Source organism: Apteryx mantelli, chromosome 18 (assembly GCF_036417845.1).
Source record: "Apteryx mantelli isolate bAptMan1 chromosome 18, bAptMan1.hap1, whole genome shotgun sequence".
In the NCBI taxonomy this organism is placed as follows: domain Eukaryota; kingdom Metazoa; phylum Chordata; class Aves; order Apterygiformes; family Apterygidae; genus Apteryx; species Apteryx mantelli.
In genome coordinates this window covers 2027440-2053171 of record NC_089995.1, presented here as the reverse complement: position 1 = coordinate 2053171, position 25732 = coordinate 2027440, and the positions used below count along the sequence as shown (strand labels likewise).

The 25732-nt window shown below is 42.9% G+C and overlaps 1 protein-coding gene across 2 annotated transcripts in view; it reads right to left on the bottom strand.

Moving 5' to 3' along the window:
• NDRG3 (NDRG family member 3) overlaps positions 1 to 25732 on the bottom strand; it is a 68531-nt gene that overhangs the window by 21233 nt on the left and 21566 nt on the right. For both annotated transcript variants that reach the window (XM_067307577.1, XM_067307578.1), the window contains 2 exons: positions 13596 to 13701; positions 10150 to 10185 (listed from right to left, as the gene is read on the bottom strand). In XM_067307577.1, coding sequence (XP_067163678.1) covers positions 10150 to 10185; positions 13596 to 13652 — 93 coding nt within the window. In that variant the 5' untranslated portion in view covers positions 13653 to 13701. The remainder of the gene's footprint in view (positions 1 to 10149; positions 10186 to 13595; positions 13702 to 25732) is intronic.

Here is a 25732-nt window from a genome sequence, read left to right as displayed (position 1 = left end):
TGATTATAAGCTAAGGAAAAAAAATTGTAAGACTGTGAAACATCACCATCTGGTAACTCTTAGCATTACAGTACCACAGACCTTAACACAGTCGGTATCTAAGTGCTTACCACCTCCTCTCTGTGCAAAATTATTTTTGAAATAGTGGGGCTGAAGGAGACGGCTGCGTGGGAAGCAAGCCTAAATCAGATCTAAAGCAACATCTTGAACTAAATTATTCATTTCCATACAGAGCAGAAATTTATTAATAGAAAACACAACATGATCTATGCTAGCAGGCAATGGTTTCTAGTACTTTGGGTAATTGGATTAAGTCTTAAATTAGAGAAATGCTGGGTGAGAACCAAGAGCAGCAGGAGAACGAGGTGTGTAATCTGGTTACATAAACACAAAAGCATCAGGGGACAAAGGTGCTGCTGGGTTATCTCCAACCTATTACTTTATATACAAACATTTGTGTGTTGCTATTCCAAAGGCACATGATGCTGAAGGATGGATCTAGAGAGTATCTTTAACCCTTTCTAATGCTCTGTGTCAGCCCAGAGAGTAATGGAAAGTCACCTCCAAAACACAGACCCTGCTACAGATTGTGGCTCTGCAGTGAAGTGAACTGAAAGCAAGTGACCTCTAATATAAGTATGCCTGACAGGTTAGGTTTGCTCTCCCAAATCTGAGAACTCGTACTCCTAAAAACATGTCATTAAGACCAACAGAAATTAAGCAAATTAATACTAACACCTACATGTTGGAGAGGGAGCAATGGTAGGGCTATGCTTCTCTGATCTCCTGCCCTACTCATGTGTTACAAGCAGCAGCTAAAGCCACAGCTTTCTTGTATTCCAGTAAAGTATCCAAAGTCATTAACAAGGCAGCCAGCATGGCCTTAGGCATAATGTGGTGATTCTTACTCCTGCCCCGAGCATGAATCCCATTCTCCCAGCTAATGTTGGAAATTGGAACTGCCGAGATCCATAATAGTTCAGGGTGAATTAAACCTCTTGGAGAACAGCTCTCAGGTGCCTAAGTTCAGTGGTGAGTCAGTTTCTGCCCGCACTCTGCACCACCATTCTGAGTCAGTAGATTTTCAGCTTTCAGCCTTCCTCACGGGCTACAGTTAAGTATAGTCAATGCCTATAGCCCACTTCCATCACTGAAACTGTAGGCTCGAGGTGCCACATCCCGCAGACACAAGGCCAACCCATCATTCTGCAGAAGCTACAAGCCAACCCCTCCTCCCTTCACACTGCCTTCTAGTGCATCTCCCTTCTCCAACACACCAAAAGCACTCTTACCTCCCCTGACTGCCTCCCCTTCATTTCTCACAAAAAGAGGATCAAAACCCCACTCTGGAGGAACAGCCACAGCATGACGCCCCCTAGCTCCCCTCTCTTGAAAAGGCAAGACATCTGTCCCATTCCTCCCTCAACCCACTCACCAAAGGAATAGGTTGAGACAATCCAGACTAACTTTTCACTGCCCTAGAACGCAGTCTCCTGAACCTAGCTCCTTGCTACTTGTATCCAACAAACTACGGAGGGAATGCTATAAAAACATGGTTGTAAACCTCAACCCTACACAAAGAGAATCTGAATGTGCTAATATACAGGCAAATCTAAATAGGTTTTGTATGTCTGCTTGACCCCAGACCACCTTAAATTCCTAGAGGCAACTTAGAAGATAAGCCAGGGGCCACACTTCCCTTCCACAGCCAAGGACATTCCCCATGCAGACCTGATGTGCCTAACTACATCTCAGTGCCTTGCTGAAGAGTAGGAGCATCTTAAAATCTCCTGAAGAAAAAGCAGGGTCATGTTCTGCATCTCAAAACCTTCAGCGTCCCTGGAAACTAGAACTGAGTCTAACTGTATTTAGTTATAACTGGTATTGCAATTACTTATCAGCTGCTCTGAAATACCATTAATAGGTGTTGCACAACAGATGGAAACAGATCAATCACTATTAGTGAAAAGGCGCTATTCATTTTCTGAAGTCAAGAAGGAGGCAGAATCCCTTTCTCAACCTAAGGAGCATAGCTTTGCTGTGAGAATTCAATGGCTAGAACAAAAAGCAGAGGACCTTCAAATATCACATCTGCATAATCAGCCTCCTTAGTACAAGGTTGTCATAAGCTTACAGAAAGAAAAGCTAATGTTTAAGGAAACCCCATGGAAGAATTTTGTTCATATGTAATACAATTAAAATTATGTTTCAGTCTAAGTCCTGCTAGCTAAAGCTATTCAGAACTCAACACTGCAGTTTTACAGAAAATGGAGTTTTTAGGTAGAATGACAGTGGTGGTGAGAATCAGAAGAAAAGCTTCCCAAGTAATAACAATTATGAAAAAAAAAGTTTCAAAATTAAATTTGATTTTCATCACTTTTAGCTTTACATTTTTTGTTGCTGCCATGGCAGCAATTGTCAAAAACATTCCCTTAATGATGTGACATACTAGTTTTAAAAAGATTAGGAGCAGCTCTTAATTTATTAGACATTAAAAAATATTGCTTTCTGGATCAAAAAATCATCTGTGTTATAATTAATTTCACTCGGGCACTTTCAACAAGAGCATAAAAGAACTCAATGTACAAATTATAAGGAGAGTGATCTTCAATATTCTAGACAAAGTGTCAGTGCTGTTGAGAACAGCTTCCCTTGTATTAGTACAGAGAAAGCAAACCCTTGCTCAAAGTGCCAAAGTTTCATATTGTTTCATGGTTAAAAAAAGGAGATGCTTTAAAGCATCTTATATTCAAGGCCACTGTGTAGCAATCACAAGCCAGCCTTAATGATTTTGTTAAAAAACACAAACACAATTTCGATTCTGTCAATGACATCAGCCAATGCACATGATGTGATACTTCCAATATCATCTCAATAACAGAATACCATCTCCTACTGCACAACAAGCAAAAATAAACCAAAAAGATCGGACAATGATAAGCACACTTAAAAATCCAGATTAAAAAGTTTGCAACATAAGCAAATCGGTAAAAACATCTGTTTACCGAAAAAATATACTTTCAATGGAAAAATATGGCAAAGAATTCTTCAATGAGCTCTATGGGTAACTCTTCAAACATTTTGCTCTCTTTTACTCTGGGTATAGATGACACCAAGTACCTGTACATTTTCAATTAATTCCAGTAGCGCATTGTAAGTTAGCAAGTTTTTGTACATGGCAGCTTTCATTTCTTTCCTCAGTGGTTTAATCATGTCTCGTCTTTTCTGTTTCAGCTGAACTCTGCATGCCCTGGACTTGCTCCTTCCCACTCTTTCCAAGGCTTGTGAGCTTTCTGCAGATATCCTGCCAAATCCCCAAACCATATCCATATCCCAGATCCTCTTCTGCATGGAGTATACTGGAGAGCACAACACTTCTCTCCCTCCAGGTGGGTGGGAGGCAGCAGAGGGGCAGTACTAGTGAGGGATCAGATTAAATACTAGCTTGTGCCACACTGAAACCATAACCCAGCAGTATTTGGATAGTTTTACAAATGTATCAGCATATGTCTTCATTGGCATTTAAAGTAAACACCTGGAAAAGGGGGAGAGATTTAGGCTAACACAGAACACTCACTTCTCAAGCAGCCAAAAGTGGTCTACAGATAATAATAAAAGCACAAGCACAGCTCTATTAACCATGCAGGTCACCACACCATCTGTCCACCAGCCACCCAGACCATTTAATCTACCATCTGTCTGCTAACATAAGAAGCCAAGCCTAGATTTCATTAAGGTTTACACAGCTTTCAAGTAAAATGTAGGTCTCGGATTTAGGTTAATACATTTTATTTCTGAGAATTACTTAGATTAATATTTATAAAGACCCCTAACCCACCACACCATCCATCCCTTTTATTTTCATTGTAAAGGGTTACCAGATTATACGGGAGTCGTTTTAACTGATGCCCAGGCAATCTGTCATTTGTCAGGGTTAATTGCACTTACTTGTAGATAAGTGGTATAAGAAAAACAGGGCACCATTATCCGTAAGTCAGCTGTGATGCAGACAGGCTAAAAGCTTCTTCACACTACATTAACCCACAGTAACAAATTTTGGGAGCAAAAGGATGTGTTTTCAATGTTGACTTTGTCCAGATCTGGTCCTGGCAAGTTATTTAAAACTAAAATCACTGGGAAATAAATGGAAGTTCACAAAGGCATCACCCATTCCTTCCCAAAGGAAGGAAACATCCTGCAAACCTTAAAGCAGCATGTTACCTTGAACAATAACACATGCCAAAGCTTTAGAGAAAACATAACCTGTGTGCCTGGTGCTACACAATTCACAGAAGTGGCTCACTTGAATTAGATTCCTAACAACATGCTCATGAGCTGGGATAACACTCATCCCAATCATAAACATATATCAGCTAAGGTCTTGTCCCGTCAAGTTTTGAGTATCTCCAAGGATGGGGATTCCATGACCTTTCTGGGCCTGTTTCAAAGTTTGGCCAACATCAGTTTGAGAGAAATTTTCTTAATATGAAATCAGAATTTCTCGCAACATGTGTCTGTTGCCTCTTGTCCTATCACTGTGCACCTCCCAGAAGAGTCTGGATCTGTCTTCTCTATACCCTCCCACTAGGCAGCTGTAGACCCCTCTTTGCCTTCTCCATGGCTGAACAGACTCAGCTCTCTCAGCCTCTCCTCGTACATGCTGTGCTCCAGCCTCAACCATCTTGGTGGCATCTATTGGACTTGGTCCAGCATGTCACTGTCTGTCATCCTGGAGATTCAAACTGGACCCAGTGCTGCAGATGAGGTCTCACCAATGCTGAATAGAGAGAATCCCTTCCCTCACCCTGCTGGCTGCACTCTTGCTAATACAGGATGCAGTTGTCCTTCTTTGTTGCGGGGGTACACTGCTCGTTCCTGCTCGACTTCTTGTCTGCCAGCATCCTCAGGGCATCTTCTGCAAAGCTGCTTTCTAGGCAGTTGCCCCCAGTGTGTCCTGCTGCAGGGGGTCACTCTCTCCAAGGGGCAGGACTGTGCATTTGCTTCCACTGAACTCTATGAGGTTTCCACAAGCCCATTTCTCCAGCCTGTTGAGGTTCCTCTGAACAGCAGTCCTGGCCTCCAGTGTATCAAATACTCCTCAGAGTTTGGTATCGTCCACAAACCTGCTGAGTGCGCACTCTGTTGCATCAGATAGGTCATTAGTAAAGATGCTGAACAGTATAGGCCCCACTGTTAACAACCCTGAGGGATGCCACCAGCAACGGGCTCTCAGTTGGACTTTGTACCCCTACTGATCTCCACCCTTTGAGACTGCTGGTCCTAACTAATGGCATATCCACTGATGCTGCTCCACCAGTTTTTGTCCTTCCATATTTGTTCATTTGGAAAAGGCAAAAATTTGAAGACCAAAATTTTTAATATTATAAAACCAAATCTGCAATACTGTTCTCTAAAATAACTCCACTAAAAATGAATGTGCATAACAGCAGCCCTATTCACCACAACATATTCGAGGGGGACATTTTCATTTATATAATGAATAGGTTCCAAATTATTAAAGCAGCTATAAACCCATGCATAGCCACAGCACTACTTACACTTTAAATAGTTTTTTTGAACTTTATTAAAAACATAAAAATGTCTGGAATGAAGCTCTTGCATCACTGATGCTATGCTCTCATACTCCATCCCACAAATCCTCTAAATTCCATCTTAAAACTAGTTAGGTTCCTTGCAGCTGCTACTCCTGTTGGAAGCTGATCCAGAACTCCACTTTACTGTAACTGGAAACCATCCTCTAATTATCAGCCTTCATGTATTTGTGGCCAGCTTATACCTGTTCCTGTAAAATTCAGATCCCACCTAAGGTTCTTCCTCCCTGTGGATTCTGGACAAATCATACCCCAACCCCAAGCTAAGTGCTTTTAAATCTCTTTCTATACAACAAGATCTCCATTCACAGAATCACACAGAATCACAGAATGGTTGAGGTTGGAAGGGACCTCTGGAGATCATCTAGTCCAACCCCCCTGCTCAAGCAGGGTCACCTGCAGTACGTTGCACAGGATCGTGTCCAGGTGGGTTTTCAATATCTCCAGAGAAGGAGACTCCACAACCTCTCTGGGCAACCTGTTCCAGTGCTCTCTCACCCTCACAGTGAAAAAGTTTTTCCTCATGTTCAGATGGAAGTGTCTGTGTTTCAGTTTGTGCCCGTTGCCTCACGTCCTGTCGCTGGGCACCACTGAAAAGAGTCTGGACCCATCCTCTTGACACCCTCCCTTCAGATATTTGTACACATTAATAAGATCTCCTCTCAGCCTTCTCTTCTCTAGGTTAAACAGGCCCAGCTTGCTCAGTCTTTCCTCATATGAGAGATGCTCCAGTCTCCTAATCATCTTTGTAGCCCTTCGCTGGACTTGCTCCAGTAGTGCCACATCCCTCTTGTACTGGAGAGCCCAGAACTGGACACAGGACTCTAGATGGGGCCTCACCAGGGCTGAGTAGAGGTGGAGGATCACCTCCCTCGACCTGCTGGCAACACTCTTCCTGATGCACCCCAGGATACCATTGACCTTCTTGGCCACAAGGGCACATTGCTGCCTCATGCTTAACTTGGTGTCCACCAGCACTCCCAGGTCCTTCTCTGCAGAGCTGCTCTTCAGCAGGTCAACCCCCAACCTGTACTGGTGCATGGGGTTATTCCTCCCCAGGTGTAGGACCCCGCACTTGCCTTTGTTGAACTTCATGAGGTTCCTCTCTGCCCACCTCTCCAGCCTGTCCACGTCTCTCTGAATGGCAGCACAGCCCGCTGGCGTATCAGCCACTCTTCCCAGTTTGGTATCATCAGCAAACTTGCTGAGGGTGCACTCTGTTCCTTCATCCAGGTCACTGATGAAGAAGCTGAAGAAGACTGGACCCAGTACTGACCCCTGGGGGACACCGCTAGCTACAGGCCTCCAACTAGACTCTGCGCCACTGATCACAACTCTCTGAGCTCTGCCATTCAGCCAGTTCTCAATCCACCTCCCTGTCCACTCATCTAAACCACACTTCCTGAGCTTGTCTATGAGGATGTTATGGGAGACAGTGTCAAAAGCCTTGCTGAAGTCAAGGTAGACAACATCCACTGCTCTCCCCTCATCTACCCAGCCAGTCATTCCATCAGAGAAGGCTATCAGATTGGTTAAGCATGATTTCCCCTTGGTGAAGCCATGCTGACTACTCCTGATCACCTTCTTGTCCTCCACATGTTTGGAGATGGCCTCCAGGATGAGCTGCTTCATCACCTTTCCAGGGATGCAGGTGAGGCTGACTGGCCTGCAGTTCCCTGGGTCCTCCTTCTTGCCCTTTTTGAAGACTGGGGTGACATTGGCTTTCTTTCTTCTGAAAGTCCTAACAACCTTCCTCACATGGGTACCACTTGGAATTCCCCCTTCTCAAACACAGGCGAGCAGAATCATACCAACTTTGCAGAGGCCTGAATATGGCAGCTGGCAATATTTTTCACACTGGACAACACACAAACTCATCTTCCAACTTTAACTACTATTCCTTGTATTAGCAACTGAAGCAGAAAATCCAAGGAGCCCAACCAATTATCTGGTCTAAGAGACCTCAAACTGAGATTTAACCCAATCCTTCTCGGTATCTTCCAGGTAAGGTGGGCTGGCCAAGTCAGGCATGCCCTGAAACCACACCTTGAAGGAGAGGTGGCAGAGGAAGGTGAGCCTGAGATATTTACAGTCACAAGAGACACTGTGCAACTTAGTGCTAAAAAAAATAACCTAAATGAATTAACAAGAGCACTTCTGGAAGGAACATCTTGTCTCCTGCTCAACTGTTGCCATGGTCACCAGCTCACTGCTGATCTAAATCAAAGCACACAGAGAAGCAACAAGCACGTTCTTCCCCTGGTCCACTGGTGCTACCCTGAGAGCCCCTCTCCCGGGCCGCACGCCTGCTCAGCTGCTCTTCCTGCACTTCGGCCGCAAGGCCACCCTGGGAGCTGAGACAACGGCAGGGGCACGCAGAGCTGAGCACCCATGAGCCTGAGGCTGCTGCACCTGACACTCCAGGCCTCACGCTGAGCACACCTAATACGCTTTGAATTTGAGGTGTTCTCTAAAGAAGGGTGCAGAGATGCTTCGCTTGTAGAGGAAAAGTGGAGGAAGCCACAGCGATGCACGCCTCTGTGGCGGGGACACCTTTCTACCTCTCCACTCCACTCCCAAGACCATGCTGCTCGCAGACAGGTAGGCGCAGGCAAACCCAGAGCTTCTGTGGCACGTCAGAGAATTTGCAGTGAAGACTAATGCAGTCAGACTCTCTCGCAATATATTTATATTCTTTTCAATGATGGCAGACAGGCCCCTAGTAGGCAGTGCCTGTGCTCCCTAATGCTCTCACTCAGAAGCATTACTCCTGCTTTTACCCGTTGCCCCAACGTAGATGGAAGCACTCTGTACCTGTGGCAGAGCTGGTGAAGCTGCAAAAGGAAAGACAGAGACAAGATAGCACAGGGAGGTGTTTTAAATCCATTATCTACCTTTATTAAAACAGAGGAAAAAAATTCTCTAACACTGTCGCCACTTCTGAGACTGGACACGAAAGCTACAGCACTGTAGGATTAATATTTTTTGTTATTAACAGGCTTAAAGATAACATTAAAACCCACAAGGAATCAAGCTACTGCCATGCAGTGACATGCGCCTGCCCAGATGGGGTGTGTTTTCAGCATCCTATCTCAAGACATGGAAAAATACAGACTCCTTCTTATGACTGTATTTATTGTATTCCTGCTCTGCACAGGCCTGCAGAAGGTTTTCTGGAATCATCTGCACTGACAGACTTTTATTAAATGATCACATGAAGCAGGCAGAAGACTGTTGACAGCTCTATCCCCTAGCCATACCACTAGCGCAATACAGCAATGAGAGTCTGTCCTGTGCCAAGCAAAACCCCCCAGACACAGCAGCCTCCTGCAGCTGAAGAGAAAGAAAAGCCACTGGCTGCAGATCTGCACGCAGAGCGGCAGTTCAGCAAGTTAATCCAGCATGGTAAATGGAACCTGTATTCTATAAACTCCCCCTGTAATATTGGTGTTGTGCTCTGCTTGACAAAGAGTGTCCCCCACATCTTGGGTGCAATTGCTCCTCTAAAAGCATTATTCCTCTAGCAACCAGAGAGACCAGGCTCATCTCCGCACTACTCTGGCAGATGAATAACCTCACAGAGAATGACCACAGCTTAGTTGTGACCTAGGCCCAGCAAAGCAGGGGCGCCTTATCTGGGGCAGCAGTAACACTTGGTGCTTTCCATCTCCTCTCAACACAGACAGAACATGTAGGCTCCTTCTTTCCTAGCCAGTGTCTTAGGATTGAACTAGATGGGACATGACAGACCTGGAGCTCTTCAGCATATTGCATGTCTCCAAGAAACTGCCTTTCAGGACACCAATCAACCTGCAGCCTGTTGTGAAGCCTCAGCACAACCGTGCAGGTCAGCACCTCAGAGCACAAAATAACATGGCCTGCAGAGCAGTCCTGTCTAGTCAGAGTCAAGCTCCGTACTAAAACTAGCACACAGCTTTTCTAGAGCAACCTCTGTCAGGAAATCTGAGCAATTAACAAGCATCACAATCACGCTTGTGAAACAGTACACAGCTGTGTTGGGGAAAAGCTTGCTGAAGCTTACTAAAAATCTTAGGCAGAATCAGAATCAGTGTTTCCTAAATCCTGACCTCTGCTGCACCTGCAGCCGAACCTGCTGGTCTACAGAGCTATCGCTTCTGCACTTCTCTGTCCTCAGCCAACCTCAAAGCTTGGATAGCCCACAGAGTACAACCTAAATCCACTCAGCTGTGCTACCATTCCTCCTTCTTCTCCCCTCTTATTAGGAGAAACCGTTTGTCAGTTCACTGGTATTTCATTTATTTTGACACCGCAGCCCAAGAATCTGTTCCCCAATGAAAATGCTGATATGGGATAGAAATATTCTTGTTAAAACTATACATAAACTGCTCAAGAACTGGGAGGAGTGAAGGACAATTTCTGTCAACTGGACTTATACAAGTTCTCCTTGATTAAACTTTTAAAGGAGTTAAAAAGTGAAGATACTGAGCTTTTTCAGCATTTCTGATTGGCCACATGGAGGCTGCCCACAGATCCTCAGCTCATGGACATGTCTTACCTGACAGTCGAAGTCCTGGAAGTTACGAGCAGCATTCTGTTAACAAAAAACCAAAAAACAGAAAAAAAGAGTTCAGCATGGTACCCCAAAACACAGACCAACAGCAACATAAAGGGTTACCTGAGAGACCTCTGCTTCAGCGTGGTCTAGCCCAACCGCAGCAAGGACAGCAGCTAAATAGGGGACCCCTACAAGAAAACCCCATGCAAGTTCTGAGCATTACTATACAGGGAGTTGTGTGGGGGGCTGTCCCAAGGTTTCTGATTACAGAGAACATCCATGGACACAGCTCAGAGTCGAGAACATTTGAGCAAGGACAGATACAATATAAGAAGGACTCTGAGCAAGGGCAGGCTCATTAGGAGGTTGGGTTTTGTCTTGCCCTGGTGACCATTATAAATTTTAATGAAAAATTCTTTAAAGGAGTATCACTAGGATCTAAGGTAAGGAGTAGAAGAACACCAGCTATGCAGTCAGCTACTCCGCAGTAACAGTAGTGTGCATGGTATTGTTCCATGGTAAATGCAGTGAACTGTAAGATACTGAAATCAGAGGGCATGGAAACTAGGATAAGCGATTCACAACCGACATTTTCTTCCCTTGGGGTGAGACCACGCATACCAGCAGGTATGGTATACATTTGGCATACTGCAAGTTCAAAGTTCTGCAGTAACTTGTCCGTATGCCCACATGCTTTGTGGGACTCAGGCTCTTGCCACAGGGTAGATTTATGCAGTGTGCTACTGAGCGCTGTCAAATGTTAGGCGAGGCTAGGCAAATCCTGAGTCAGCACTCTAGCTTACATGTTTTAGGCACAGCCTACATCTTAGTGCTAAAATTACAACTAGGACCATGTATGAGCAAGACAAGTACCCCAAACTCTTCTTCTGGGTGAGCATGCCAAATCCTCTCCACTTGTAAACAATCAGCCCTGCTTTCCTTCCCACAGGCTTTGCCACATTAGCAAGAACACAGGTTGTTAACTATGTTCTTCACAGTTTGAGATGTTCAAGTCAAGATAGCTGCAAATCTGGTCTAAGAATCACTGAGCATTAAGTACTGAACTGTGTCAATGTTTTGAACATGAAGTGGCACAAAGCACCAAATCCTTGAGGTGGGGGGTGGGGGATGAGAAAATAAAAAGCAGCTGTCTTTATTTCAGTTTGAGATCCTGAAATTAGCTGAGATTTCTGAAAATCTCACCTGTGCCTTCTTCTCTGCTCTATTAAATGCAGACAGTAAAGTCTCCTCATCTACCAAGATGTAAAGAAGATAAATTCAGTCATCCAATGCCAAGGTGAATGAGGACTATAAAAAAGCCTATGAGGAAATAACTTCTCAGCGCTGGATGTGAATGATGCACAGTAAGTAAAGGCTGATCTGAATTTGTACTGAGAAAAGCAGGATTCTCTGGGAGGCGAGGAAAACAATCAAATAACGAAAGTCTGCAATTGTACTGTTTGTTGTCAGAGTAGACTAAGCTACACAAGCAGCCTTAGTGCTGACATGTCCTGACTCCTGGATGCTTGATTTTAACACACCAAAATTGGACTTTAAAGCATTAATCTATTTAGTTTCTTAAATTTCTGAAGTCTAAGATTAAGGCAGGTTTTCCAGTCTGATGAAGATGTGATGGTTGCATTTCAAAGGCAAACAGCTAGATGGAATTATCCAATCCAGCCTAAGGGCTGTCCAATCAGTGTCCTGAATTAAGCTGTTGCATTTCAATCACTTTTCATTGGGGCTATTTTAATAGGAGTCAAAAGTGCCAGAAAAGGGATTAATCAGAAGTATTATCAAAGTTTTGAATTAAAATTAACATACTGCAGCATTCTTGGTTTTGCTTTGCAAACTATCTTTGCTGAACTGCTGTTATGACTGTAACTGTTAGCCTGAAGGCACAGGGACTGCTGTCTTAGATTTGAGACAAAACAAAACCAGGGCTCAACAGCCCCTAGTTGCATTTCCCACAGTTCAGGCAAGAAGTGAACAGCTGTGACCCATTTCAATTTCCCAGTCAATTCCACTGCTTTTAGAGTTTGAGTGTTAAGCTGCTAGAGTTCCTTTTCTCTGTGCAGCAGCCTTTATATCTGAGGAGTTCAAGAGCACTCATCCATTAGCACATTAAGAGTTTTACTGTACTATTTCCGGTCATTAATCCATGCTGGCTCATAAACTCCTACCTTTAAAGGTGGGTTGCTCTATGAAAATCTTACTGAACTGCCAGCTCAATACTTTTTGGACTCTGATGCACCACACAGAAGAGCATGTTATGGCATCATACCCATATGATCCATTAGCTATGTTCCAAGCTTGTAAGCACTAATGAGGGCTAGACCTTGGAGGTAGTACTTTCTTGAGGCATTTCTTGAGGCATTTTAGAAGAAAATGTAAAAAGGAGAGCCACAGCAAGCACACTTCTCATCTCTGTGCAGCGTTGGGCATGGTTCTGAGCCACTCTATGCGTTTCTTCCTAAAGAACTAGGAATACGCTAAAACATAACAGAATTTCAGACATTTCACCCATCTGGGGGTTTGGTACAGAGTCTTCTGCAGGCACACAGTGAGCAGCTAAAATAGGGTTTTTATTCAGAAATTATCACATCATGCAATTAGCAGAACAAGCCGGGTCTTGATGTCAGCCATTAAACAGCAAAACATTGGGAACTGCTTCACATTCCATCAGAGCTTTTGATTTTGCTGTTAGATATGGAAAGTGACCAAAAATCACTGCTCATAATCACAATTCACAGGTGCAAAATTCTAGATCTTGTTGGGAACGCCAAGGACATGCATGACTTAGGCATTCAGAGCACCAGTTCATGGAAGAATCAAATAGGGCTAGGACTTTCCTAAAGCTCAGGTGGCTTTCCTCCATAAGACAGAATGAAAGGATTAAACAGTGGCTGCAACACAACTGATTTTCCAAAGTTTCTGTATTGCCTGAGTCTGGACTGCTCCAGGTAGATTCTACAGATATTAATAGGAAACAGTTCTCCATTACTAAATCCAGAGAGACAGGGCTGTTCTTGGGGTCAAAAAACAAGCAGATAATTTGGAAGATGAAAGATTAAAAAAAAGCCAAAAAAAGTAAATATGATACAAGCAATGGTTCCTCTAACAAGCATGAACTTATCAGAGGTTCTACAGCTCAAACGTGTCAGGAAGGGGATCACCATTTCACTTTCTGCCCTGCCTTTGGAAGTCTTCAACACACTGTCCTGGTTGGGACTCCAAACTTACCTGAGCTGCTCCTTGGTGGTCTTTCTTTCCCTGACACTTAGGAAGAATATGTGGTGGTGGACTATCAGAATGGGGAAGCAATTGTTGTTTTTTAGTACTTAAGGCACTTCAAGCTGTAAACAGCTTCTGGCAATCACAGCTTCTTGCTGGATATAAAGTCAGCCAGAGTACACCAGTGAGAGCAAAGGAGCAGCTAGCATTACCTTGTCATTCAGAAGGGGTTTGATCTCTGTCAGCTGAACATCCTGTAGTTCATCCATGGTAGTGTAAGTGGAGTCAATTAACCTTCAGAGCAGCAAATCAGCAATTCTGAAACAAAGGCATAAGATTATAAATGGTATTACAAAAGATACTAGTCAAAGAAAACTTTAAGATCTTTCATTAGACTTGTATACGCTCAAACTGAAACCCAAGAGTCTGAAAGATGCTAGTTCTCTGTGTAATATGAAATATCTGCAACAGGAGAATGCAAACAGCCATGTTTGCACTCAGTGTGTCATTATGTCATTCCTTATACTGCACATTGCCTTGCCTGTTAAAAACTGTCTCTGAAAGCTTAGGGCTTTCTACTCACAAAGTCTGGATTCACTTCCATACATTGCTGGTACTTCACCCATAAGAACTGGAAATGACTGGATCAGCAGAGTTAAAAAGTGTGTTTAGTACGCAGGAATGCTGCCAACTCCAGAGTGTTTAAAGAGGGCTATTGCTTCTTCACTGGCAAGAGTGGGACTCAGACTGCCATTGCCTTAACCTCCATTGCTTCTTCTGTGCCTGTCTTGTTTCCAGAGCAGTTTTTCAGATGTCAGTTCCACCAAGGTACAACCCTAGTGTATCACCGGCACTGCTCGACACACCCTAACTGTGCCATTCAGTCACTGAACACAGGGCTGTGCCTGTAACCCACAGATGTACAACCACCTCTTGATTTGCACATGAGGGACAGAGGTGTACATTGTTGGCAGGAATATAAAACAGTCCAGAATTCAAAGTAGCCCTCACTTTACAAGTTGGGACACAAAAATTGCCCCCGGATAGTCCTGGACCAGTTGAACATGTGCAGGATAACACCGTTAACTGTAGAAGGCTGTGTTCACAGCCCAAACAGTCATTTTCCTTTAGTTGGTGCACAGTCCTCAAAGGAAAGAAAAAAAAAAAAAACAACAGTACATGAGGTTGCATATGGCTATGACAAATTACTGCTGCCACAGAACCGGAAAAGAAATCTTCTAATGCAAATAACAACCAGGGTAGAGGAAAAATATGGCAGAATTTACCATGGATTTAATTTCTGTTCTAGAGGCTAAACCTGTATATACGGAGAGGGGAATTTCTAGAGCATGCAGACAGTTATGTGGGAATATGAAGAAAGCCCTGGCAACAGGAGACGATCATACCTGACTATGCAGATTCTTTGGTTGTATAGGAAAATTATAGACGTTTCTGTAGATGGAATAAAAAAAGTCATGGACCTAAGTAGGGACAGGAATAGGCATGTGATGGGCTTCTTGGATGTTAGCTGAGTGTGAATGAAAGAGACTCTCAGATGCTACCACAAATTAAATTCATTGTACAAGATAATATACTGATGTTAACCCTGGAAGAAAAAAGTGGAAAGAGTACTGCATCTGTGCACCTTAAATCAACATAAACATATATTGCCTTGGGAAAGAGAGGTTCCTCTCTCACCAAAAGCTAGTATTCTCTCCATTCCCCTTTGTGTCAGGACTGATATCAGTGCGGCTAAAGCCGAACTGGAAGGAAAAAAAAATCATAAGGTCTTTCTCCTCTGAAAATCAGCCATAGCCATTCCCCTCTCTTTTAGATCCTTCATGTTGGGAAACTTTAGATTATTTTTCTTTTTCAGAATATTTGCTGTAAAACAAATCAGTTGTGAGGGTTTCAAGAAACCAGTTAATTTACAGGTAACATCCTTCCTACCACAGAACACATTTTTACTCAGAAGAGCACTAAGAACCATTACGTGGATGCAGTGCAAGCCACGGAGGAAGAGCTAGCTATTGTAATTCTTGCAAGGAGTTATGGGGACCAAAAAATATTTTATACAAATGGACTAAAACTTCCATGTACACTGGAAGAGCTCATTATCTGCCTGGTTCTCTCCAAACCTACGGGCAAGGATCCCATGAGGTTACAGACACCAAAGGAGTTTCAAATAAGCAGCACCAGAAGTTTATTAGCAGGAGGTGACAGACAGTACTAGACCAACCACCTAATTATCTGGAGAGTTTATTTCTCTCTCATGCTCCTTTGAGAAGCCAGCTACTGGACCTGATGGCAGGCAGGAAGCAATTTTATACCTGGAGTCACCCACACTGCTACAGCCCAGCTCCTCAGTCCTTTCTCCGACTGCCAGCTGGACAAGGATCAGGATCTGCCTTGCCTCTGCTTGCCTGCACCCAAGCAAGTAGATCAGCTGGTACAAAGAGGTCTTCTGTAAGAGACTAAGAAGTTGTCCACTGCACCCAAAGGAAATTTAAAAAAACGTGCACACGCCATTCACCTCTTTATCTAGGTTTTTCTACCCAAAGATAAGTAATGCTTGTTTGGTGGCTCATGAGTCTTAGGCTCAAATACCTAGCACATTTGCCTAAAGCAGAGTCTGCAGCAAAGCACAGCATCTGATGATTGCTCTCAGTTCTACTGGCAGTGCTTTGACAGGCCACAGAACAACTCAGAGCAGCAATTGCTCTCTGTTAGATTGCTGGAAGATACTTTTGCTAAAGCTTCTCAGATATTCCACCTATCTTCCCCTAAGCTGTACAAAGAACAACAACTGAAGCTGAAGGGTACAATCTGCATAAACCTGCCCTGGGACATCTTTTGCAGCTGATGCAAGCCTATCAGAGCCTGAAGTGCGTAAGGTCTAGAGAGAAATGCATTTTGTATATCGCATGCACTACTTTGTTAAGCACTTGTAATATGAGAATAATAAAGAGTAAGTAGGTGTTCGAAGCAGGGATTATTAAATGCTTTTATTTCATCAACCTCAATTTCATATTTGATCTCTAGATGCTATTGCAGTGCACATAAACAGCACTACACTGAAATTAATCTCATGCTTATGTTCCTAGGCTGCTATTGCTCCAATACTGTTGGGGTAGGGGTGTCTGTAGCAGCTAAGGCAACAGAGTGCTGAGTTCCTTCACGGTCCTGCACTGCGCGTTGTTCCTTTGCGAAAACAAGCTGGGCAGCAAAACGAAAGGCTGCCATTTCAGCTATTGCGCTCAGAATTAGGTGAAACTTCCTTGAGAGAGGAGAGACCGCTTTCCCTGACACCAATGAGGTTCACGTAACCAGGAAAAATTCTGTAGGGGAGCAGGTAGGAAGAGACACTCCTTGCAATGAGTCTGCAGCACAGGTCAGCCTGGGAGGCTTTAGCTTGGAACAGACTCTCGCCTAGGAGGGAGACCTTAGGAAGTCCCGTAAGGAGACTCTGAATGCAGGGGTGACCCAGGAAGCCACAAAAACTGCTGAACTGTGAGCAAAATCAAAAGGAAAGATTCAATGTGCACAGCCATGAATGGGAAGAGGGTGGATTTCTCTTCTAAACCTTTTTAATTTAATCTGTTCATCCAGCAAATCTGAGTTTTCTCTATTGGAAGTGCTGTCTTGTTCCAGACACTCAAAGCTTTTAGATGCTTTTTTGAAGGAAAAGGGTGCATGGGGTCCTTATCACTGTTGGCGAGCAGGTTTTTTTAGATTGCCAAACTAGCTCTTCACAATCCACTTCACTTACGGATTCTCTAGATAACGGTTGCCAGACCCTCAGGACTTCACATGAATTCATTCAGAGGATACTTTATAGGCAGATGCATGCTTTCTCTTCCCAAGCTCTTAGCAAGGTGAACGTGATTGCTCTGATCCAAACCTGGGTAACCTATTACAGCACTAGATCTAAGTGACTCTACATGACTATTCACCAGAACTTCACCTTATTACCGTGTTGTGCTAACAGCTACATGGTTTTTTGTTTGAAACACGGCAGAGCACACATTTGTCCAAAAATGGTTTCTCAAAAGAGTGCTCTGTAGCAGAGGGACCTAGTAAAGCACATTTACAACTGCAGAGGCAAAGAGGAGCATGGAGTACTGGAGAGCTCTGTTCCAACCAGGTTAAAGACACCTTGTAAAAGATCTGCAGACATGCCTGCCCAGGAGCAATCAATTCTCTCCCTCCCCTCCTCCTCCTCTTACTTAAAGGAACAAACATGTCATTTCATAAGCTGAAAGCTAGTCTAAAATACCACAACAAAGTAGCATAAATATGCATAAAAAACAGAAGAGCTCTGCAGAAGACAGGCTACAGACAAAGCAAAAGGTTTGCCTGGAATAATCCATATATAAATCATACATTTTTCTATATATGTCCCAGTATGACATGCTTTGCAAGTACTCCTCTTGCCTCCATTTATGTATGGCTATAAATATTGTCAAACACCCCAATTTAAACCATGCATCCATTTCCAAAGGTTTCCCAGAGGCTGGAATCAATCTATGCTGCTTAAAAACAGTAAGATAAGAATCAAGAAAAGACATTTGGTGAATAATTAACAAAGAGATTAGAAGTCAGAGTAGGGCATGGAAGGCTGCAGAAAACCAAGGCAGGGGAGCCTCAAAAAGAAACCATCACTATATAAATAAGATCTGAAATACGTGCTCGCACGCTTACTCCAAGATAAGACTACTCTAAATTTACATCATTTCAATAGACAAAAAAGATGTTGAGGTAAAGTAAGTTCAGTACGTCAACAGCATCAGTAACTACAGACTTGTACCCACAGGGCTAGCAGTGTAAGCTGCAGGGCTTTCAGGTACTTTGGCTCCAGTTTCTATTCAGCAAAGCTCTTGTGGCCCTCTGAGGAATAGCACTGCAAGTCTGCAAGAGCTGGACTCAGCTGCTAGGCACCTCCTTGAATATTCTGTTTTATTATGGAAATGCAATCTTTCTGTCCCCTCTGTGAAGGACAAAAGATAATCAGCTCTAGGAATTCTCCATGCAACAAAACTTCGTATTCAGAGGCTGAAATTCCCTGTTCATTCATCTCAACTAGACTTCAGCTTCTAATTTATTAACTCTGTAACCTGCTATACTCCTGCCTTCCATGCTGTGTTAGACCCACCACACAGAGGGAAAGTTACACAAGACAGTTATCAAACTATGCTACAAAACATGACATTGAATATAGCGAGATACATGGTCTCTTTGGCTGGCAGCCCAGCAGAGGCTGGCTGAAAAAGTGTCCTCTCTAGAGAGTGACTAGGCTTAAAGCCATGACAAATTGAATTAGGTTTCCAAGAACTGCTCGAGGACACTTCTCCGACACTTAGGAACTTCAACTACCTGGTTCGTACAAGATGGAGAGAAGGAACTTGTACTCCAGTGCAGAATCACAGTAAACTACTGTCCTTCAGGTTTGCAACTTGGGCATTTATTTAGCTGCATGTGTTGCATAGCTTTTAATCGCCTTCTGCAGAAAGAGGACTGTGCCTCCTTCACTTCCCTCTCACACCCGTGCCCTGGAGACAAGCGTCTTGTGCAGCTCCTCAGTTTGATCGGGTAGATTACAGTTGTGGCGTATTCATCTTCTTAAGTAAAACAGTTAGTTTCATTTACGGCCTTTGAGACCCTTGGGCATTCCTGCCCTCCTTCTCCTCAGTTCTTTGTAAGCCTCTTGAGAGCAATTTGCTTCCCAATCACCTGCATAGGCTACTCTGCTGAAAAGCTAAAATACACCAAGATGCTGGCGGATGTTGTAAACTTTCAGCAAAACAGGCAAAGGCTCCAAATTCACTTTCGAACTATTTTTCTAGCTTGCTCGCTTTCTGTGTTCCAGCTCATATATTTTGGGGAATGCACCACATGCCACTCCACCTCCAAGACAAGCCGGCAGCCTTCTCAAATTACCTTCCATTTAACCGCTCCAGTGCCAATTACTACACAAGATGAACAGCAGCTTCTTGAAGCATTATGTTTTTACCTCTTCTGAATCTGGGCTACAACCAGGACAGAAACACCAGCTGCTAAATATACTTTCTGAGGAGTTGAAATGAGACCTACATTTAATGATAGTTTTGTGATTTTTTTTTCATGCCTGGTTTTCTGTTAATTTTGGACAAAGTAAGTGTCCAATTCGGAGAAGTGTCACGTAGCCCCGTGGGTAACGGAGAGTGCCACCGGCAGGACACCATCCTTAGGCACCATTTGAAGTAACAGGCATCAACAAGGCTGATTTGGCAAGAGTGCAAGAGAAATGTAAAGGTTTCAAATCATTTTGGGTTACTTGGACTGGTGCCAATGAAAACACTGAATGATGCTGAACTCCCCTACACAGTGCAATCCCAAATCATTTCTTAACAGGGCTGCATACTCCAGAAGGAAGATTTAGAGGAGCGATACCTGGGGTATGAACTGTAATGACAAATATAGTCATGAAAACGATGCAGATTGTCTTTGAATGAGCCTTTTCTGGTTGGGGTATCTCCTTCAAATAGTTTTGCAGCACTTCCCTTAAGCTGTTCTCCCCACTGCAAATGAAATAAGCAGCGGCTAGCGTTACCCACAAATATGAGGGCATGTAGTCCACAGCTTGTAAGTAAGATCTTATGTCTGCAATGATCACAAAACAGCAGTAAACTGCAAGTCTTACTCATACGATTTTTCCATGTCCCCTTCTTGCTCAGCAGCACCAGCCTAAAGCAGCAACTGCATTATCCGGTATCTTCAGCTCACAGAGCTCAAAATAAAACACCGAGCCGTTTTTCCAGTTTTATAGTGAGGGATACCATGACCAAGGAGGAACTTGGGAAGGACCAAAGAGATCTGTTCAGAGAGGCTTTCCCCACTACCCAGCCACCCGCTTCCCCAACACCCCTAAGAGGTGACATCCCACTCAGGTGTGTGCGAGGGCTCTTGAAGGCTTCGCCCTACTGACACTTGCCACAGCTGAAATATTTCTCAGTTCCCTGTCAAAACTGTGTATACCACCACTGCATTAACCCCAGCCTCTCCCCATGCCATCTCTTCTATCCACCCCACGACAATGCCATCAAGCTCGCACCATACTGAGGCAATACACGTAGCTTAACTCAACTGCTCTCCAAGCACACATGCACCATAGGAAGGAAGGCGAGCGGGGAAATCGGCCTATTCAGCAGCAGCTTATGCTTAAATAGCTTATGATCAAGTCTGGCTGCTTTCCACTAGATCCTTTAGGTCCTTTTACAGATTTATTTGCAGTCTTGTTTCTGCTTCATTTCAACTGTGCTTCTTACTAACTGATCGTGTGTTTTTACATTTCACATGAAAGAAAGTTGAATATATATCCCTTTGAGCACAAAAAGTAATCCATAGCAAGATGGACTGAGAATCTGTTTAAAATGAGATGTTAACAATGATTTCTATCATCAAGCAGTACATTTCAATTCACTGAAATTTAACACTGATCTTTCATTTTACTTATCTTCTTGCAAAAGTTTCATTTTCACTGGCTGCCAAACATCGAATTATGTTGATAAATATAGCTTTTACACCCAACTAAGCCGTCTTGCTGTGTGGGAGGAACCATCATTTAAGTTACAATATAGCTAAACAAACATTTAGTCAGACCTCAGTTTTTATATTTTCTAATGTGATTGTGTTTTTTTTTTTTTTAAAGTCATTTGTGTTACATGCTATTGGGATGGAAAAAAATTCAGATTAAATGCATAAGAAGAGTTTTTGAAGTCATTTTCATTTTAAATCTAAAACTTAAACTTTTTCATGTTCATTCATCTACATAAATAAGTTTTAGGTTCTAAAATTTAATAAAATATATTCAGCAGTGAAGGAACTGAGCTTATTCGTTTTGGTATCATCTCAAACCCTTAGTATGTGCAGTGTAACACAGTGCAGCCTGCAAAAACCTGACTTAATGTGGGTAAGGAAATCATCAGAGATATGTGCAAAGATCAAGAAGACCTAACATATTCTGCTTTTCAGTCGACACAAAACAGCTGCTTCAGATATCTGAGCTAATTCAGGTCCCTCCAACACATTGTGCTGTATAGCTTACACATCTAGATCAGCTCTACTAGTATCTTTACAGAGGAAAAACAAACTTTTCTTTTTACTTCATTCAAATCTGTTTAAGTGGAAGTTGGGCCATCAGCAAAAAGTGTGCACTTGCACTCAAACGTTGGTCAAACATTTCAACATCTCTGATTCCAAATTTTCCACTAGACATGGGATTTGAGATCCTTGAGATTTTTGGCAGCAAACACATATTGCTTAATATTAAATGATGATCTATACCGGATATAAGAATACAGAGGTACTTAGATGACAGATTTAAGCCTCAGAATGCAGTTTCACTGTTCTTTTAATCTGCTCTAACTACAGGCTGCAGGCAAAAGCAATGTTCCTGCCCTCTCTTCTACCATAGGCTTCACAGGATTTTCATGAATTTTAAGAACACATATACTTTATATGAAAAATAAATTGCTAAAAAAAAAAGTTTTTTAATCTATGCTTCCCCCCCCCCCTTTCCTCAAATTAATTAAATTCTTCTTTCCCTTCCCCCACATTGCTCCCTGGAGCTCCCAGAACGAGTTCTTCCAGTTTGACTTGTTGCCCATCCTGCATCCGTCTCTTCTCCAGAATTAGTGGCATTACTTCAAAACTATCAGAACTGCTATAGTAGCTGTCCTGTTCATCATTTCTAGTCTACATTTTCAAGTAGAAAACATGCTTCTGTATATCAGGTTGAATTTTAAAGTCCTGCCCCTTCTCAGGCAGCTGGCCAGCACAGGGGAGGCAACTCAAATTAACCAGTTAAACTCAGATTAACTCAGATTAAACCAGTAAGGCGACTCGGGAATCAATTTGGGATGCAGTTTCATTATAGGCTTAATATGATCTAATTGTTGGTTGCTGCCAAAAGGGATGTTCCTGTTCTCCCTCCCTATGCCAGCCAGAAATTCCTTCTTCTTCCCTTGTGCCAGGTTGACAATTATGCAGTAATTTGGCAAGTCAGATCTGCTTATTGATCTATTAAAAAAAATATTTTTACAAGCCTCCTTCAGCTCCTTGTGTACCACTGTTTTCTGAATCTTTCTGGTATAAAGAACTTGTTTTGAGACTTGAGCGTAAGAAAACTGTTGTTTGGCAGGGTTAGTTCTTCAGTTGAATCACTGAACTGATGAGATGTGTGTTCACAGCACCACCAGAAGAAACACCGAAGAGTACAGTATGATTACTTTTCTGGCAGGAGCCTGCCCTTAAGTTTCAAGATATGCTAGAACTGATCAATTTAGATAAAGTGTATAGAGAATATAACACAGCTTGCTAATCTGAGCTGCCTTGTTGTAGGGTATTATTTCAGGATACAGAGGAGCCAAATTCTCATCTTACAGCTCCTGAAAAGGGACATCGGACCCTTCAGCTCTCCTTCCTGTCACCCAGAATTCCCCTCCTTCCTGCCCCGCTTCTCTCTTCCCTTGCAGCAGCAACCCAAATCTTGTCTTAGGTAGGGGTCTAGTGTGCCTGACGGCAAGGTGAGCAGACTTAATACTGACTTTTTGCCATCTTTCTACTGTTTTAGTGAACTGAATGAGCCTATCAGGCAATCAGGTGAACATCAGGGCTAGCCCCAGGTATGTGGCAAGAGCAACAGGAAACCACGGAAGACACGATCCACCTTTCAGGAGAATTATTAACACAACTCAAGTCATATTGTGAAACTACACCTTTAGTTGCTGTTTCAAACCAAGTTAGCTAATGTTAGTTAAGAAAATGCATTTTTAACAATGGAGGAAAATGTTCAGATTCAGAACTTGGTTCTCTCCGGTTTGTTTTATTTTCTTTTTAAAAAGTGATTAAAATGCTGAGAGGAACTAATGAAAACCTCAAAGTTTTATAGGCTACAAAAAAATTTATACCAATATAAATCTACTTGGCACTTCAGTAAAGCAGTTGCATGGATGTTCATTCACAGTGATGTGTAACAAGCTTTGGAGCCAGCTCCAGACCTCGCAGTCTAAGTTGAGGAACATGTACAATGTAAGTAGTAGTCAAATACACAAATATAATAGTTAATTCACTACAGTCTTTGTAGTGTTCCCTGTCACACAAGTAACCAGGGCTATAAATTAGCATCTAGTCCACATTAGCTCAGGCATTCATGTATAATTTCTTGAAATAGATGGAAATCCTTTGAGAAAACAGGTAATAATGTTTTGTATCAGTGATGGTTGGAACAAGTATGGGATGTAGCAGTCAGCCAAGTCTTCTTCCAACTGTGGTGAACATCCTTGCTCATGAGTTAAGGGAGCAATTTGTAAATGCTTGCATGCATACAATGCAGAAATAGGATGGAAAATGCGAACCACTAAGACATTCAGTGCTAAATCCAGACAGCTCAGTGTGCCTGTGGGTATGAGCACCCTGCCAGGTATGTTTGCCCATGTACTGAGAAGTTAACCCCACAGACTTCTACTGGGACATACCTGAAAGGGCTAGACTCTGGCCTTTTCTTCAGATAACACTGAATACACAAGGACTCAGAGATCTGTTTCTCAGAAGCAAACCATAGCAGAGCCCATTACAGTTACTCTTATGGGAAGCATTATCCTTTAGAATATGTTACACGGCAATAAAAGTTTGAAAGGTAGTAGGAGAAGATTTGTTTTTCAACAAAAAAACACAACACAATTAGGCTTAATGCTGTAGTGTGAGAGAAAGCCAGCAAATCCAGCGTGCACACACTCAATTTCAAGAAAAGGAACAACATAACAATGGAGCAATTTGTCAAAACAAAACAAAACCAAAAAGCTAGAAAAAGCAACAAAAGACAGGAATCCTACAAGGAGCCTGGAGACTTAAAAAAAATTCTGCATAGGAATCCCAGGTAAACAGTGTGCCACTATTCAAGCATAAAGACAGAGCCACCTTATCAAAACCCTGCATGGCTCAATAGGGAAGGTAAGGAGGCTACTGTGGGAAAGGTTGGAGTTTAAAAAAAGTGGACAATTTATCCACATGAGGAAAACAGGAACTCCCATAAATCATGGCAAAACAAGTGCAAACGGGAAATTAAGGTGGCTAAAAGAAAGAAAGAATTTTACGAGTGTCTTGGCAAAGGATGCCCAAACTGACAGGAAAAAGTTACTTAAACATGTGAAAAGCAGGAAGCCAGCTACAGAATAGGTGAGAGCACGTGATGACCAAGATGTAAAAGGGGAACTGGGGAATGAGAAAGCCATAGTAGAGGCTAAGTGAATTCTCTGCATCAGTCTACTCTGAAGCTGCCAGGGAGATCCCGTGCCTGGCATGGTCTTTGATGCAGACAGAGCACAAGAGATAGAGCGACCACATAATCATCAAGTAGTTCAGTGCCTGTAAGAATGCTTGAAAGTTGAAACTCATTGAAGGGTTTCATTTAAAAACACATTCTTGTTCCTCTTCGATTTGTAAAACCTGGGGAGGGGTTTTTTGTTTTTTTTTTTCTTCAATGCACAGATTTGCTTTCTGCTGTTTTAGTGAGTTGAATCAGCTTACCCTGTAGTCAAATGAGCAATGGAGCCAGCTCAAGTAAATTGTGGGTGCAAGGGGAAAGGAAGGAGGATATGATCCACTATTCAAGAGAACTATTAATACAGCTCAAGCCATTCAAGGCTTTGGAGGTACGTAATTTGAGGAGAGTCAAAAAGCAATTTGATATATTCGGGGCAACAAGTCCATAAAAAGATACTAAAGGGAAGAGACAGGGAGAGATCCTCCAATATCCCTCGTCCAATCATTGTACGACCCAATTAACAGCAAAGGACTGTGACTGGACCATGGCAAGGATCAACAGAAAATGGTTGGGTGAAGAGTCCCCTGACCCCATAGAGCAGAGGAACTGCATTGGGACTTGCACTGAGATGAGAGATGGATCTAGAGCAGGAAGGAGAAAGCTGCTGCTGGTTACCTTGAGATCCTGTTTTGAATTAGCCTACATGCACACAGCCACAATTCTATGTTGCAGTAAGGGTTTGTTTGCACAATTTCTTCTGCAGATTTAACAAAAATGAATGAATTAAAAACATCTATTTCATGCAAATAAGGGTGTAGACATAGGTCATTTTCAGGGTGCTCTTTCTGAGAATAAAACAGTTATACTGGAACAAGGAGTTTTAGGAAAACAATTTATCGAACTCCTAAATACTTCTTCCTGATTGTGCCAAACATGTTGACACTTCAGGACGCACAGCAGCAGCACTGAGGCACAGCCACAGTGTGGCACAGAGCAGAGCTCCTCTGAGTGAGGGGGCCTCCTAGGTGGCACGTTCTTTGGCTTCTG